The sequence below is a fragment of the Cucurbita maxima genome, unplaced genomic scaffold (assembly GCF_002738345.1).
Source record: "Cucurbita maxima cultivar Rimu unplaced genomic scaffold, Cmax_1.0 Cma_Scf00013, whole genome shotgun sequence".
NCBI lineage: Eukaryota > Viridiplantae > Streptophyta > Magnoliopsida > Cucurbitales > Cucurbitaceae > Cucurbita > Cucurbita maxima.
The window spans coordinates 2,835,241-2,853,318 of record NW_019272029.1 but is presented as its reverse complement, the minus strand read 5'-3'; the positions used below and the strand labels follow the sequence as shown (position 1 = coordinate 2,853,318).

The 18,078-nt window shown below is 36.8% G+C and overlaps 2 protein-coding genes and 1 non-coding gene across 3 annotated transcripts; 1 reads left to right on the top strand and 2 right to left on the bottom strand.

Moving 5' to 3' along the window:
* The first annotated feature begins 2,268 nt into the window (after positions 1 to 2,268).
* Positions 2,269 to 5,371, top strand: LOC111488246. The gene is made up of 8 exons (XM_023135944.1): positions 2,269 to 2,491; positions 3,001 to 3,127; positions 3,322 to 3,406; positions 3,500 to 3,578; positions 4,408 to 4,521; positions 4,608 to 4,720; positions 4,813 to 4,923; positions 5,005 to 5,371. Exons 1-8 carry the CDS (start codon positions 2,386 to 2,388, stop codon positions 5,122 to 5,124), a joined length of 855 nt encoding a protein of 284 aa, XP_022991712.1. The 5' UTR covers positions 2,269 to 2,385; the 3' UTR covers positions 5,125 to 5,371.
* A 111-nt stretch (positions 5,372 to 5,482) lies between these two features.
* LOC111488245 (pre-mRNA-processing-splicing factor 8A) lies at positions 5,483 to 17,295 on the bottom strand. Its single transcript, XM_023135943.1, has 26 exons — positions 16,852 to 17,295; positions 15,684 to 15,807; positions 15,502 to 15,594; positions 14,922 to 15,312; positions 14,009 to 14,495; positions 13,133 to 13,923; positions 12,933 to 13,018; positions 12,662 to 12,844; positions 12,192 to 12,506; positions 11,790 to 12,094; positions 11,235 to 11,689; positions 10,969 to 11,095; positions 10,493 to 10,734; positions 10,245 to 10,368; positions 9,974 to 10,163; positions 9,772 to 9,879; positions 9,344 to 9,597; positions 8,478 to 9,094; positions 8,286 to 8,392; positions 7,945 to 8,199; positions 7,395 to 7,868; positions 7,077 to 7,238; positions 6,774 to 6,971; positions 6,398 to 6,676; positions 6,019 to 6,261; positions 5,483 to 5,928 (listed from the first exon to the last, which is right to left on the bottom strand). The coding sequence occupies exons 1-26, from the start codon at positions 17,091 to 17,093 to the stop codon at positions 5,737 to 5,739; spliced, it is 7,044 nt and encodes a 2,347-aa protein (XP_022991711.1). The 5' UTR covers positions 17,094 to 17,295; the 3' UTR covers positions 5,483 to 5,736.
* Positions 17,296 to 17,653: 358 nt separating this feature from the next.
* TRNAF-GAA lies at positions 17,654 to 17,726 on the bottom strand. Its single transcript has one exon. It is a non-coding gene; the product is annotated as a tRNA-Phe (tRNA).
* Positions 17,727 to 18,078: the final 352 nt, after the last annotated feature.

The following is an 18,078-nucleotide window of genomic DNA, read 5'->3' as shown; positions in this document are numbered from 1 at the left end:
TCGAAGATCAATCACTGGGTATGTGTTCAAGCTCGGTTCGAGAACAATTTCATGGTGTAACAAAAGACAATCAACTGTATCATTGTCAACTAGAGAAACATAGTACAAAGTAGCGACGGGAGCAGCTCAGAAATGTACATGGCTGAAACTTCTGATAGAAGATTGACACCAGAAAGTTGACTATTCAATACCACTTCAATGCGACAACCAATATTTAGTAGAAAAATCGATGTTTCATAGCAGAACAAAGCATCGTGGAGAGTCGTGTTAATTTTAATGTTAGTATAAATTAAAAAAATCTGTCAGATCTTAAACTTTTAATATAATATCATTATTTACGTTAAATATATTTAAAAAATTAAAAATATGCTATGTTTCTTGAGCTATTATTTATTATATTTTGGTAGAGGGTAATGGAAAAATGAAATTATTATTGCTTTAATGCATTAACTTAAATAATAAAAATAAATAAATAAAAATAAAATAACGTTGTTTTATTTATTTATCTCTGATTTCCTTATATATATATATATTGGAGAAATTGTATAAAATTATTTACTATTAAGAAATAAAACTCCATAATATTTGTAGGTTTATTATAGACAATAAATAAATTATTGCTTTTAATTTTCATATTTTTAGAACAACATCGTAGCAATTTCTATTTTTAATATCTGAATTTAGAATTCAACTTAAAATTAAAATTAATAAATATTTGTAATTTAACTTATTAATGTAATTATATAATCATTGATAATATAACTTAATTTAGCGAGTTTAATATTATACTAATTTATTATTAAAAAAGAAATCAAATCTAAAAAGGTTAGGTTCTAGAAGATTTGAAAGCAAAAATATACCAAAAACATTATAACTTATGGCCAACTAGAAAGTGATTATAACTTCTAAAGGTAAATTAGGTAAACTAATTACATTTATATTATTTTTTTTTCCGAGCTTTTTGGTATATTTTGTTTTATTTGAATGTTCGTGATTTAAGACATTAAATTAATCTCAATAATTATTGTTATCGAGTGATTCACGTTTAATAAAATTAAAAAGTCAAATTTAATATTATTTAAAAATATTATTTTAGCATAAAATAAGAAAAAAATAATCTCATGAAAGTTTTTTCCTCCATATTTAGTTGACTTGGAAAAAGAAAAATCATGTCAAATTTCCAATAGTCGTTGAAATCATTGCAACCAATAAAGTCAATATTGGGTGATAAAAAAGATTTTTATATTAATAAAAATATTTTTTAATTTTATATTTTATCTTAAATTATTTTAATTTTTTTTTAAAGTTTTAAAAAAATTTCAACTTAATATATATATATATATATATATATACTTTAAAAAATGTTAAAAAAAATTCTTTTGATTTTTAAAAATGTTTATTTTTAGTTTTTAAAAGTTCAATTAATATATTTTAAAAAATTTAAAATATTCAAAAACATTTAAACTTACAAAAAGTTAAAAAAAATATATTTATGATTAGTATTACCATTATTTAAAAAGTTCAGAAATAATCTATGAGGTGTTGAGTTAATATTATTTTTTAAAATTTAATGTGTATTTTTTAAACACAGTACTAACAATAAAAATATTTTTTGACTTTTTAAAAAGTTGAAGTATATTAATACTCTTTTTAAAAAATTTAAAGATATTTTTAAAATAAAATACTAAAAATAATAATTTTACAAGGAATGTTTCGTTTTACTCTACTCTTTGATATTATTTGTAACGACTCAAACTTACCACTAACAAATATTATCTATTTTTGTTCGTTCTCTATCGCTCACCCTCATGATCTAAAAACTCTGTCTATTTCGAAAAAGTTTCCACATTTTGTAAGAAATGTTTTGTTCTCCTATTTAAGTAATGTGTAATTTTACACATGAAAACATGCTTTTATCGATTAAATTACCAAGAAATGAGTACAATAAATTAGTCATAGCTGTTCTTATCGACTTGATCGACAATTTTACAAACGATGAAGGCAATGTTCAAATATTGTAGTGGCTATTAGAGCAAGAATACAAAAATGTTTTATATCGTCTATGTGTGGAAAATCTAAAAATCTCTGTAGATTCTCAAAAAACAAGGGTGGTAATGATATGAAATGTAGATATTTTATGAACAAACTGGAAGAATGTGCATTAAAATTCAAATTTGACAACCAAATCGTGTCAATTTTCACAAAAAAAATCAAGGGGTTCGATAGTGAAATAAGATATTTACGAAAGAATCGAAATTAACCCCAAAATTTGTGTTTATAAATCATTTCTTCCATCTTCTCTACTTTTTATCCGCTTCAATTCTGGCCTCAAATATCCCATTGAGCTTCATCTCTCTCTGAATCGAAGCTCTGAAGCTGTCGATAATGGCGGCAACAAACACACCCATCTATGCATCTTCCTTGCAAACTTCTCCTGCCATAAGAACCCAACGCAGAGGAGAATCATGCCCACAATCTACTCGAAATCAGGGTAACTAAATTCCTAATCTGCTACTTCTTTTTGCTTCATCCCATTCCATGGATTCTTAGGTAAATGGGGAATTCGTATCCAACTTTTAACATTTGTAGTTCCAAGATTGGGGAATCTGATTCATGTTCTTTGTACTCATCTGAATTATTCAATGCAAAAATCGGCTATGCTTAGACCTCGAATAAGCGATTAATTGAATGATTCTTGTTTTACCACTTTCTGTAGTGTACTTCTTAGAATATAATAGCAGCGATTGTTCAACGGATGTGTTAAACCCTAAACCACCATTGAACTCAAAAGCTTAATCTTATGGTTACTGTAAATTTGATATCAATATTTGATGTTTCCCACACTTGCTGGATGTTTGTATACATCATATTACAGGAGTTAAAATACAGAATGTCTTGCTATTGTATTGTTTTCAAGTTCAAGAAGGAGTTTAATCAAAACTTGATTCAGAAGAGGAAGAAATCATTTTGCATTCAGTTCCTTCACTCCTTCTTGAGCAGGTTCTAATTTCTTCGGTTCGTCGTTACCACGAGGCATTTTGAAGAAGAAGGATGTCGGAATTAGAACGGTCAGGAAGGTGATTGCTGCTGTGGCTGTTGAAGCATCTCCAACAGAGGGAATGAAAGAGTATGAGTAAATCTATAATGTTTCACAGTTGAGTCTGTGTGTAGCAGGCATTGAATGAGATAAATGATGAGAATGATCATATAATGTTCCGTTGTTCTTAGCATTTTTTTCATTGAAATCCATCGGTTTAGTTATTGCAATCTTCTAAGGACTGATGATTTGAAGTTGTGGTGTTTTTGCAAACTGTTTGTCAGGATTAAACTTCCGTCTTGGGCTTTGTTTGAGCTCGGACGGGCGCCGGTGTACTGGAAAACTGTGAATGGTCTACCTCCGACTTCAGTAAGAATAATAGCTCATGTAATGATTTAATGTGTTTGTTGGTTCTTGTTGGTTATAATCTGAGAAGGCTGCATTGGTTCTATGATTTGATAGGGTGAGAAGCTCAAGCTTTTCTATAATCCAGCTGCGACCAATCTGGTTCCAAATGATGATTTTGGGATTGCTTTTAATGGTAATTCCCTGATATCCATTATTCTGTTATGATAGCTCAAGTCCGTGCCTTTGTCGATTTTCTGTTGCGAAACCATCAGAGTCTATAACAGCTCAAGCCCACAGCTACTAGATATTGTCCTCTTGGGGCTTTCCTTTCAAGGTTTTAAAATGCATATGTTAGGGAGAGGTTTCCACCTTTATGAGGAATGTTTCGTTCCCCTGTCCAACCGATGTGAAATCTCACAATTCACCTCGCTTGGGGGCCGCTGACACACTTGGGGCTTTCCCTTCAAGGTTTTAAAATGCATATGTCAGGGAGAGGTTTCCACACCTTTATGAGGAATGTTTCGTTCCCCTGTCCAACCGATGTGGAATCTCACGGCCGTTGACACACTACCCGGTGTCTAACTCTGATACCATTTGTAATGGCCCAAGTCCGCCGCTAGCAGATATTATCTTCTTTGGCTTTTCCTTCATAGGCTTCCTCTCAAGGTTTTAAAATGAATATACTAAGAAGAGGTTTCCACACCCTTATAAGGAATGTTTCGTTCCTCTCTCCAACCAATGTGAGATCTCATAAATTCAATGATGTAATATGTCAAAGGAAACAAAACATGCTCCCACACAAGGAAAAGAACTAGTTACTTGGATTAATTTTGAATCGTTATGAGTTTTTGTTGGCTTTACCTCGTAAAATCCGGGTTTTGATCATCACTACTAATGATTGAAGTCTGTAATGCTTGTGAGTTATATAGCAGGCTAGGAGGACTTGCATCAACTTCCTCATTTTCTTTGAAGCTGTAATATGAGCTGATTTTTTATTGATGAATTGAACATGATGGTTGCAGGAGGCTTCAATCAGCCAATAATGTGTGGTGGGGAGCCAAGGGCAATGCTCAGGAAAGACCGAGGCAAAGCTGATGGACCGATATACACCATCCAAATATGCGTTCCGAAGCACGGTCGGTTGCACTGCGAGAACTGTAACTCACTTTATCCTCACTGTTTCATTTTTCTTTGCCTCATTTACTTTCCTGGCCTTCCACAGCTATAAACTTGATCTTCTCATTCACGAACGGGGTCGATTGGGATGGTCCTTACAGACTGCAGTTTCAAGTTCCCAAGCCTTGGCAAAACAAACCAATCGACTTTTTCAATCAGGTATAGGAAACGCTTCAAATTATAAGTTGATCTCTACATTTTCGTGCCATGTTTAGCATTACGCAATAAGAATCCAATTCTCATGTCGGTAGGGTCTAGCCGAAGAGTTGAGCAAAGAAGGTGCGTGTGACAGAGCGATATTTCCCGATACAAACATTGTTATAACAAGATGTGCAATGATTGGTAATCTTAATGTAGAAGGGGTAAGGAAAGTTTTAGTATAGAATACTCATAATCATCATTCTTGAAGTTTAGGCTGCAACTAATGAGTTTGATACCCACAGGGCGACCGTTGTGAACTCGATCTTGTACTAGGCTGCACAGATCCTAGCTCACATTTATTCAACCCATATGCCAATGTAGATGATGGATCTTGTCCTATCGACACAGATACCGAGGACTAGTTCGTTTTGCTTGCACCTCATTGTGGTCGAATTCAAGTCATACTGAGTCATCTCAAAGATTTTTCTGTAATATAAGAAATCTCATTAGAGAGCGGTTTCTATGTTATTTTAGCCGAGCGTATCGCTGGCCACCCCCGTCAAGCAGGAAGCAACTTCACATGGTAGATGAAAAAACCTTTCCGGCTGTGTATAGTTTATAAAAGAAAAAACATGGATACATAAATTCAAATTGATTGTTATACTGTTAGCGTACAACAACACATGATTTACCTATAGTTCCTCAAATTGTTCTAATTCAAATACAGTGGAAGCTTCATAAGAGCTTACCATTTTTTCTCTTGTGAGAGGGAAAGGGAGGAAAGAGAGCTATCAAAAGCTAAAATAATCGATAAGAATTTACAAAACTAGAATTTACAACCTCTTGGGATTTTGGGTCCTCTTACGCCACACGACGTTACATCCATTACAGAGTCGTATTAGTACTACAAGCGGTTCCTATTCTGAACTTGAAACCACGCATACACACGGGGTTTGTTCATGTCTACATTCAAAACTTATGAACCTTGGAGTTAAAATGAGTCGAGTAATTATAAAGATGATGCCACAAAATTTTCAAGTGAAAGTATCCTCACGATCTCCTTCAGCCGTTTCACCCTCCTCTAAGTTGCTGAACTCCAAGAAATGGGTAGGCCGATGATCTTCGTGATAGTATTCGCGTGGCGTTCCGAGCTTTACTCCATATTTCATGCCTGCTGTATGCTTCACCCCCATAAAGTTGTAGTTCCAAGGGCCATTATCAGGAACCTAAGAACAGAAGGCAATCGAGTAATCAGTGACTCCTCCACACGAAAAAAAAAATGTATCCAAGAAAATTCTGTGAGGGAGAGACTTTACCATGTAGAAGCCGAAAAACCGATCACTGAGGAGCATCTGCACCTTCTCATAGTGAGTTGGGAGGTACCCATGTGGGTTGCTTCCAGTGTCCTTGTTTACACGTCCCCATTCGTATCCCGATGGGGTTAGCTTATAGGCAGTTAGGGAGCAGGAACCAGGAGTAAAACTACAGGTCAAAATGATACATTTTTCACCATCCCATTGTTTGTTGTTCTCCAAGACTTTAGCATGATTTGTGAGATCCTGCAAGAAATGGAACGAAAAAGCCAATCAATAAATAAAAGCTTATTTATAATGCTATGACCTCGCACCCCTTCTAATAAGATGGCGCTATTAAACATCAAGGTGACAAGTTGAGAATGGAAAAGATGAACGGAACCTGTGGTGACAACTGGGGAAGCTCATTTGGCTGTGTGTGCAACCATCCCAATGGCTCCAAATCATTCAAAAAGTCATGCTCAGGAAGCGTTGTAGGAAGATTAACTTGCTGATGTGTCCCCCACTGGGGTGGCATTACAATACAGCGTATTTCTTTAACCTGAGGATTATCTGGGGGGCTTATTCCATACAAATATCCAGCTATTTGAGTCCGTAGATCTGCTATGCAGATGAATTTCTTCAAGATATTCTTAGGCATGATGTAAGTGTATCCAGTTTCCTGTAAAACCATTGTGATTCAAAAGTCAACAAAAAAGAACAGTGAACTAACTCGGTCTAGTTAAAAAGAGGGACGAAAGTACAATGTCAGTCTTCACCTTTATATCTTCTGAGTTAACGTAAATATGATTCACACGAAGATAGAGATTTGTGGCTGATATTGCTCTCACACGCCAATCGGTTTTGGATCCAAATGCAGCCTGCTCATATGGACTCGTTGTTGTGACGATGAGTTCATCACCATGCACATTTGTCGTCCTTGTTGTGACTGCCGTTAGTTGACTTGCTTCTTTGGCCTGAAAGAAATGGATTGGATGAGACGCAAAATTGAACATAGAGAAGTAAGAGACTGCAAGAACAAGAGCACATCATCTTAATCAATAACATGGAATATAAAGTACCTGTTTCTCGATCTCAGCTATCTGTTGTCTTTGTTGGGAGGGTGGAGTTATCTCAGCTCCAAGTATGATATCACGAATCTCAGATTGTGTTAGGGCCGATGTGTTCACATTGTTCTTCTTAGCATAATCTGACAAGATAAGATCTCTTAATGCAACCTCAACCTATACATTGCAAAGAAAAGATGAAGCAATGAAGTCTAATACGGATGATAACCATAAAAGCATAAGAACCCATTCATTAAATAAATTGAAAGATTTAAGAGTGAAATGGGCAGTATAGATAAATATAAAAGATGAGGGATGTAAAAATGAAATTACCTTCATCCATTGGTCATCAGTGAGAGAAGGCCAGATGTGGTGGGGTTCTGTAATAATTGTTTTGTCCGGCTTTAGCAACATTTTAGCCTTTTCATTATTGACATGAAGGGCACGCAAGATGAGAATTAGACGGGAAAATGCAGTATATGATGAGATACTCTTCAACCAATCATCATAAATATTGAAGAGGACCATCTGGGGCTCAGTAGCCTTCAAAATCAGATCACCAAATTTCTCTATCTTCAAGCACGCCTGGAATGGGAGTTGCAGCTCACTTCCTTTGATAACTATATTGGGAAAATCGAGCAAGTGAACCTCCAATGGATCAAGCATTCCTTTACGAGTCACAATAATTTGTTTGGGCTGTTCTTCAACTGGTAAAGATCGTACAAGAGCAGCAACTTCTTCCGCTGTTTTCCACTTGGCCAACTGACCAAGACGCTTCTGTCCAGCCCACACACTGGTATGGATAACCTGTAAAAGTCCAAGTAATAAGTTAACGAAAACAATTGGAATCAGAAAGAGAGATATCCCTCTAAAGAGAACAGACCTTCAAAAATAGTTGCCCGGTCCTTGGGTTGAAAATAAAAATGGCACCATTGATGGGTTTGGTGGTAAGATTTCCTTCAAATGTCTTGTGAATGGTGACACGATACACATTAGTATCATCAACAAACCATATTATTTGATTGCTGAAGATCTCCCCATAGTTTTGCGATGATAAATATGGTTCTGTAGGCTCAGAAGAATATAACTGCAGACCTTTGCGTATACGCTCCCTTAGAACATACAAGGCTGGATTTGACTGTATAAGATCAAGGAATTAGTGACAAACATTTCAATAAGATTAACAAGACTGACGACCAAGAACACTACATACGAAAAGTATACCTTCATGATCTTGTTCATTGCTTGTGCCAATAGTGGTTTTGATCCAGGAAACCAGTTTCCAAATGCAGAATGCAGGTTATATGCAAGATCCATCCCAATCATTACACCTGAAAACAATCCATGGTTGCTTAAGTTGTATAGAACATATCGAACATTAACACAAGGAAAGAAGCAAAAATATCAAAATTTTACCAGTGGGAGATGGATATATAGACATATTGTCTGTAGTGTAGTCCATGAATTTGGCACGCGTGTAACGCTCAATATCGTGAGAATCATAATCCCCCCAACGAAGCTGCACATCAATCCAGTACTTATTACTTGGTTTTTGATCAAAAACATCCTTGGACTCTGCCACAAGACTAGGCTTTGACATTGGCCATCTATGGGCAGCAAAGAGTAGAATATCAGCACAAGAGCTGTTCATTTTGTAACTTTTCCTAGGATGGATTGTTTCTTTCTGCACAGTTTCAATTTCCAAAGCATCCAACTCCTGATCCAGAACCTGACACAGATCCATAACAATACTCTCATGGATCTTCTGCCACAAATGAGCTCGGAAAATCTGAATGAGGGAGATTTTCAAAGTTGGGATCTTTCCATGCATGAAGATTCCAGTCAGATCTAATTGCACTTGAAATCCCACATAAACATTCGCCCTGTTTATGGTAGGTGACCACCAAAGAGTAAATCTACGGTTAGGAATCTGGTTAAGACCTGATCTCTGTGCATTCGTCAGCTTTTTGTACTTCATAGATTCTTCAAAACCAGAGGCCTTCTCCCAGAAGAGACCCTCCCAAGTTGGGAAGCTGAAATCAGAAAAAGAAAACTGAGCCACATACTCCATTGATGAAATCAACAATTATTCAATTATTACAAATCCTTTCAAATGAAATATGTGTTAACCATCAGTATCTTTCATCAGTCTTTTATATCAAGACTAAAAATATCATTGTGCAGCAAATTTATGCTCTAATACAGTTAATGAAGGAATCTGAAGTACCACAATAGGCATTTACAGCATTAAGGTACTCCAAAACGAAGAGTATAAAACTTACTATGTTCCTTTGAATAACGTGTGCTCAAGAATCCCCTCAACACCTCCAAGTGCTTGAATGACATCTGTTCTATAGTTGTTCAGATTCCACAATTTCCCATCATGTCTTTGGTGCGTCCACCAGAAAGGGTTTTGTTTTAAGACCTGGTATTGTTTAAAATCTGTACGGACCCTCCAACCTTTGTCATATGCCAAAGTGTGGCGATCTTTTTGAAATAAAGTATTAATTCGTGGTATTCCCCTGTCCCAAGAATCCTACATAACACCATCAACATGAGAATTAAAATGCTTATCGTCCTTCATGACTATTCTTTTTATTCAGTAAGAATCTAATCCAAGACTCACTCAAATGATTTCTAACCCAAAAAAAAAAAAAAAAAAAAAAAAAAAAAAAAGCATAATGGGAAACAGAGAAGAAATAGAAATTACTTCCAAATCTTCAAGTGTCAAACGCCTATTTTGAGCCTGAGCTTCTTGCCTCTTCAGAGCATATTCAGCCCAAACACGTTGTGAATCTATGAACTCACTTTCCCAAGGCTGTATAAGAATTGACAAGTTCATCAAATGTAAGCAAAGGATGAAGAACATTATTATCCACTCAGCATATCACTACATGGGAAATGAATATCACCTGTATATATCGGTAAAGGTTAGGGATAAGCTGATCCTCTTCGTGGCTCATTCCACTCCTAAAATGGGTTACACCAACATCAGTCTGCTGGCTGTACCGAAGATCACTTTGTGGGATCAATATGTGACCCATAGATAACATACCAAGGCCTCCAATTTCCTTGGGAGTATAGAAAATAACTGGAGGAAACCTGGAACAATAACAAAGTTCATAAAATTTCTCATTTTCATCTTCAATATAAAACAACGCAGCAAATAGAAAATTATTTCACCTGCTGGGCATCTTTGAATTCAACCCAATCTTAATACGAGTTTGAATTTTATTTTCACATTTGACCAGCAAATCAAGCAGTTCTTGTGTGTGAACAGTTGCCTCACGGAAGTAAGTCATAAGACCTATCACAAAGAGAGAAAAAAGGAACATCGAAGTCAATTTACACTGAGTTGAAGAATCAATGAACATGTTAACATCACCCTCCACAACCCCCAACCAGAAAAGAAACGATGGTCAAAGATGTACCAATCAGAGCAGTATTCCATTTGTTAACAATTTTGGTAAATGTTGTGGACCCTGAAGACATAAGAATCTGCCTAACACGATTTTCGAACACCTTCATGTGTTCGTCATCAACCCTTAAGAAGGCTACAGCAGTCCTTTCTTTTGTCTGTTCATTCTGCAAATTCCAGACTCCATCTTTCGTGTTGCTGAATGCTTCTTGAGTCATCCTAATCTTGGGAAGTATCCGTACTTCAAACCCACACCTACCGTGAAAAAGAAAAATAGAAATAAATAGAGAACACTAATGAAACGGAGACAAGATGTAATTTGAAATGCTGAAAATTGTAAGCTTCCAGTCATTAATCTTGGTGGATAGTAGTAGTAAATAAAATATTTAGGGAGCAGCAAAGAATGAAAAGTTGAAACACAGAATAAATTGAAAATAGGAGACGTATAAATGCAAAGAGAGGTAAAAGAACAAAATAAGAGATGCCTACATGCTGAAAAGCAGGTTAGGATTGTCCTTGCTATAAACAGAGACAAAGCTGTTCTCCCATTCCAAAGTTGTGATACTGCGAGGAAGACGATTCTTCATATCCCAGAAAACACTTCTTCCAAGATTAACTGAACACAGGAGGGGGAAATTCATTAACTAAATAATATGTATGTGTAAATGTATATATGAGAAATATGGGGAAGATAATGCTTCCTATTGATAACGACCAAGGATATCATAAACTAAAAACTTGGGGAAGAGGTGTACCATCATGCTTCATGAGCCTCATTCTTGCGTCTCTTGGCCAGCATTTCTTGTTGTTATATCCAACCATATTCTCATTGTTTGGATCGGGGTGCTCAGTGAGATATCTCTGAATAAGTTCTCGAGCGTCTTCATGAGGAAAGCGGAATAAGATATGCACTTTGTCTATATAACGAGAATATAACCGAATTGGATGCCGCGTCTCCACCTCTGTGTCCCAATAAGTAATAAATTCATTTGGCATCTGTGGTGGGCCAGCAATTTCACTGGCTCGGGTCAAACCAAGAAGCAACAGATCAAGCACAAGTCCATAATATTGAACAACAAATGAAGCAAACTGAAGACCACGTATCAATCCATATGAATTTGTGTGGCTCATATCTTTGTAAGACAGGACAACGTTATTCTTTGCAGTGACATAATCAGCAATATTATGGTCAAGAACCAAACGAAGAAGCCTGCACATATTCAAGAAAACAGGATTGAGTATATAGTTCATGAAGTTGGAACTTCCTTTGAACTCAACAGTCAACAACGCAGAACTTAAGGAGCACTTACCTATTCAACATTGTTAAATCTATCTTCTCAAAGAACTTCTCAAACTTTGTCTGAAGCATCACAACGCATTGTCCGTCACTTGTGTCCCATATACCTTGTAGATTGTTAATACCCTGACACCACTTATAGACCAAAAGAGGTGGTGGTTCTGAATCTGCAGGCTTAATCCAATTGGGAAACAAATGCCGCTTGTCACCTTCATACCATAGATACTGGTCAAGATATGCATCTGTAATCTTCTCAAGAGGCTCAATCTCATAAACCGGTATGAGATAACTGTATAGATCCATAAACTCTATACCAACCTGCAAAAATACCATATCAGTACACGTTGAACACAGGTGATAGATGTTCATAATCAGTTAATCATTAATGCAAATAAGAGAAGACATGAAGACTTGCCTCTTTGAAGGCACGTTGTGTGAGCAGATGACGCTTAATACGAGATAGCGCTTCATGTGGGTTATCATAAGCTTGTTCAATGAGACCTAATTCCTCTCGCTGGAGTTGGTTTAACCTCACAGCCACACTGTAGGATTCCTTTAACCTCTCTAAGGCAAGGATCAGTAATTTTGTGTCATGCTTGTAAGACAGTGGAGGGAAAGGAATAGGAGAGAACTTTCTCGACTCCAACCAATGCACAGTCGTTGAGTAAATGGCAACTGCTTCTTCAGGTGTGACATATGGACCATCTTTCAAATAATTATGTTGTCGTTCCTGAAAGATGAGAAAGGAAACTAAGAACGCTGGTAATTGTAATATCTTAGAAGGCCATAGCGAAGGTCGAGCAAACAATTTACACAGCAGAAATATTACTCTAACCAATAGGACAAGTACATAACAAAACGAGGACAATTTAGAAGAGAAAAAACCTGCTCAGCCTTGAGCCACAGACGTGTAAGTCTTCCAAGATTCTTCCTACAAACAGTCTTATCAACTGTAGCACCTCTTCTTATACGTTCACGATTGTAATGAGCAACATTTGTCCACCAATCAGCTTTTGACTTGACATAACGAAGAATCATATTTTCAATAGGAACTGGCAGACCAGGAACCTGAAGAAAACCCCAAAGTACAATGAATATCTATATGGAGGAAACCTGGGAAAGAGCCAGAAGACAGAGTGCAAGAGCAGATGAGTACCTTCCAAGGAATATTTGCTTTCCAACATCGCCATGCCTCACTTAGGTGCTGGAGGATAGTTCGAGCTTTATTTTGCTTGATGCCCTCTGCAGAAACATTATATGTAATTAGTTAAGGGTTAGAAAAAAGTGGTTGAATACTCAGAAATTAATAGAGCAACACACACTGAAGAGACAAAAATATAAATTTGAAGTTGGTACCAGGCATAGCATCAAGAACATCATGCATGACCGCTGCTCGCAGTTCCAAATCAAAATGACTTTCAACACGCTGTTTAGTGACAGTCTTTGCTACTCCCTTTGAATGTCTTCCTTCAAATTGCCGAGCAAGCAAATTTCCTAGCCATCGTTCAAGAAGAGGAACTATACCACGGAGGAAAAATAACCAGACTCTCCACATCGGTGCCCAAAATCCACATCCTGGCCCTTTTCCCACTGGACCAGTATTGAAGCGATAGTATATCAAGTGCTTCAAATCTTTACACATTCTAATTTGACGCATAAGTCGGTACTTGTACCTGTACATTCCAGTGAGCTGTCCAACATGTGAAAATATATACTGTAGGCCATCAGCCAATTGAAATGCATCAACATTACCCAGACGAAACTGAACATTAGCATCAACAACAAGCTTTGTCAACCGCAATATTTCACGACAGAGGTGAAAAGCATTTCCAAACCGTGACTTCTTACGTTCTTTGGTGGTTAGGGTCTTTACTGGCTTCAGATTGAAGTTATAATCAAGGTGAAGATAGTTCAAATTTTTTCTATGAATCAATAAGTTCAGCATGTTGTACCCCTGCTTACAGACTTGCAGACCTGCTTCAACCCAATCAAGTTCAGTTGTCTGGAAAAATTTGGTTGCTTGAAGTGACCGGAATAAATGCTTCTTTTTCTGAGCTTTGGGTGGTCTATGATGCAGCTCATTCAACACAAAGCATTTCAACAACTTCTGATAGCTAACCCTAACCTTAACAGGATATGATGGAGGACTGCACACAATACAATCAGAAGAACTCAGAAATTTTAAATGACTAAAACAAGTTAGTGAAATTTACAAAAAGAGAAGAGTCCTACCAGTGTTCCTTGTACCACTCTGAAACCAGGGGAATATCTTCAGCCCGACGTGTTCTACCAGATCTCATGTTAAAAGGGCGTGGAGCGAACAGAAGAGAGATGCCTGCAGCTGTGGTGTCTGTATAAAGTTGAGTGTCCTTCAAAAAAGGTTCAACCCCCTCTGGCAATTCAAAATCATCATCATCTTCATCATCATAAGTTCTCTTTTCATGGCGATCTTTATTGGTGCTGGTTATTGGATGTATTAAAGGATCATAGTAAAATGCTGGTAAGTCCGGATCTTCAGTCTTGATGTACATAATCATAGGAGTGTGATATAAACCAAGCTTCACTTTTCTTGGCCTGTTGTTATAAAGGTGAGGAAATGCTATCCGATACTCCGTTCTAAGAGGTGACCGTATTATGAGTTTGTTGATGTCATTAAACTCATTCCAGTCTTCATCACCCTTCTCCATGTCACGATACAATGGCTCAAACTTTGGTCCACCTAAAGAAGCATCATGGATTACATGAGTTATGGAAAAAGAAAACATCAAGCTAAGGAAATGCCTAACAGAATCCTATCTTAGTGACTAAAAACCAAAGCTGTAGATTCCACAGAAATTTCAATGAATAATGTGATACTGTCCAATAAAACAGTTAAAAGTTCATCCAAAAGCTCCAAACATTTCAAGTGAGATCAAGACAACCTTCTTTAACATTAGATATTCATATCTGCATGTGTGTTTTGATGCCACAGAAACTTCTATGAATAAAGTGATACTATACAGTGGAACAGTAGACAGTTCAGTCAACAGCTCCAAACATTCAAGTGATCAAGGCAACCTTCTTTGGCGTTATGTGTGCGTGTGTCTGCATGATTTCATATTTGTATAAATATAATACTAGAAGAAATGATAATGAAAAGGCATACCTGGTATGCACATGTTTAATGCTTTCGCTGTAAAAAAAGACTCCATATCAAACAAGTAGAAATAGTTCCGATCAATTAAATCAGAGAGTAACTGTCCAGCTAGCCGATGAAGAGTAGCCATGATTGGAAGGGAAAGATGCCATTTCCGGTAACTTGGACCATTGATAAGCTTTGTTTTAACAAGAGGCTTGTGGTCATAGAACCAGGTGTAAACAGCAGAATCCTCCTCCTCATCCAACTCTAACTGAATTGGTTCCAAAGGATCAACATCCAGCAAATTATCAGCATAATCTAGAGGAGGTTCCTCATCATCAAATGGTGGGAAACGCATCCTCTTGAAATGCCGACGATCTCTCTTCTCTCTTCTCATCATAATCCACATGCTTCCCCACTGTATAAAAATAAAATTAAAAAAAAAAACAGAAAAAAAACAAAGAAAAGAAAAGAAAAGAGGTTAATCACAAATAGTATTGCTACTAGCACAACATGATAATTATCATCCTAATTGTATTCTGAAAAGTTCATATACAACATTAGTCACTGCAGTAATAAACTGGGAAAAAAGGAGAAAGAAAAATACCTGAGCCAAATATATAGGTTCAACCACCCATGGTATTTCATTAACAAATGTGATTGCCCCGGTAATATGATATAGAACCTTTACATCACGGACCTGTAATTGGAAGCTATTACGTTTAACAATCAAAAATACAAGAAGAAATATAGTTCCAAAACAACACAAAACAGAAAGGCAAAGGATACCTGTTCCCAGGGCATTGGCATATTTTCAAGCAGCTTGTAAACTGCATGTGGAACAAACTTTAGGGCACCAAGATAAACACGTTTATCATGACGATATTTTTTTGAGGACATGTCCCCATGATCTCTGCCAAAGTGAAGATAAAAATTAGATACAATATGAATACCCAGCATACTAACAAACCATTAACAGTTAAATTGTTTAGAGATAACAGAAGCTTCTTTTATTCTACTCTATTGTGAAACAAAATAAAGGAGTCTCAATAGTGAAACAAATTACATACATCAAAAAGTAAAACCCCAAGGAGCAATAGGAACAACAAAAATAAGTGAATCCCAATAATACCCCAAGAAACCTTAACCTCGTGAGGCATGAGAGGTTCTTTGATACCATTCCAACTAAATTTCCCTAACACTACAAAACAGCACCACAACCACTGCATCAAATAAGGTTTTTCTTCTCTTCGGAGGGCAGCAACAGAACCCTATGGAAACTAAAATTATAGTTTCATGTTGAAAACAAAGAAGATATATCACATATTGTAATATTCATATGAAGATTGAACATTGAACAGCATGAAGCGTGAATTCTTCAGTAGTTCGTCAAACCAATCTAACAAGCAGTATGGTAGATTTAAGACTTCGATTTGCTTGTTTCTAGTAATACACACTTCAGTAAGAAGAAAAAAATAAAATTCATTTACACAATGGTTAAGCGTAATCGACTCCTTGAAGAAATAAAGAAATGAAAGTATCATAATAAGAGGCATAAGAATTCTTCCCTCGAAGCAGTTAACGCACAAAGAACAACTCTGAATTTTTTAAAAAAATATCTTTAAATTTCAAAGACATTCGAAGTTACGGACTTGGAAGAAAGTTACATGTGTTGAAGATCTTCAAAAACTTCCCGACGGAGTGGATTTCAATACCAAAACATAAGCAAGAAACTATACATTGGAGTCGTGGAAACAAGAAGAATCAAGTCCAATTATCGAAACTAAAAGACTAACAAACCAATTTTCAGCAAAGCTAAGTTAATTCGAATATTTCACTAGGTCGTCCAAACAAACATCAAGAGGGAAAACAAGAAATAGAGATGCGTCAGTTATCACGTTGAAAGAAAGAAGAGAAGGATTCAAATATTCAGAACAGTTTATATAAACAAACTCACCTAATGATCTTCCTCACATGTTCGCGGGGCATATCCTCCTTCTGAGTCTCAACAAATCCAAACTTCCTTTTATCACTGTACCGCTTCGAATTCAGCTGCTGCCATTTCCTAGCTTTCTCCTCGAGCTTGGCCTCGGCCTCAGCAGGAGAAGGCAACACCGTGTACGAAGGCTGTGCAGCAGGCGGTGGCGGAATAGAAGAGCCACCAGTACCCGGCGGTGCAATCTGTCCATTGTTCCACATCTTGAGTCGCCAAGCTAAATCTAACCTAACAATTAAGACCTCGAAACTCCAAACTCCAGATCGGTTCCAGAGATGAAAACTCTATACAAGACGAACTGGTAAGAGGAAGAAGCTCGGAGCTTCTTCAATGGCGGTTTCTAGGGCTTTAGGGTGTTAAGCTGCCTTGCCCACTCAGTGGAAGCGCGGCTAATGGGTGAGGGAAATAAATGAGAAGGGACTAAAATGGAGGCAATTGGGTCTCGGATTCTGTTAAATGACGAACCGACCCTTGAGTTTGTCGGCTTTGTAAAATGGGCCTAATGATTATAATCTTGTGGGCCTCAGCATTTCTAGAAAAAAGCCCAGCCCATTAAAAATGAAATGGAAAGTAAAAGTATGCGGTGAGCGTGGATCGAACATACGACCTTCAAATCTTCAGACGCTCTCCCAACTGAGGTATCCCCGCTATAATGAACCGATTTTAAGTTTGTCGGCTTTTTAAAATGGGCCTTAGTCTTGTGGGCTTCCGAATTTCTAAAAAAAGCCCAGCCCATTAAAAATGAAATGGTAAGTAAAAAATATGCGGTGAGCGTGGATCGAACACGCGACCTTCAGATCTTCAGTCTGACGCTCTCCCAACTGAGCTATCCCCGCAATTGTGTGGTGGATCTGGTAAATAATAAAGCGACCCTTGAGTTTGTTGGATTTTTAAAATGAGCCTATTGATTATAGTCTTGTTGGCTTTCCGCATTTCTTAAATAAAAACCCAGCCCATTAAAAATGAAATGGAAAATAAAAATGTGCATTGAGCGTTCATCAAACACACGAGCAATCCCCACAATTGGATCGTTGAATATGATAAATGACAAAGCGATCTTTGAATTTTTCGGTGGTGAATGTGGATCGAACATGGAGCCAGTTTCACATAATAATTTAAGTGTCTTTATTAGGTTATTTTTAGAGGGTCGAGATCGTTTTTTTTTTCTTCCTTAAATTTAGTCGAGAT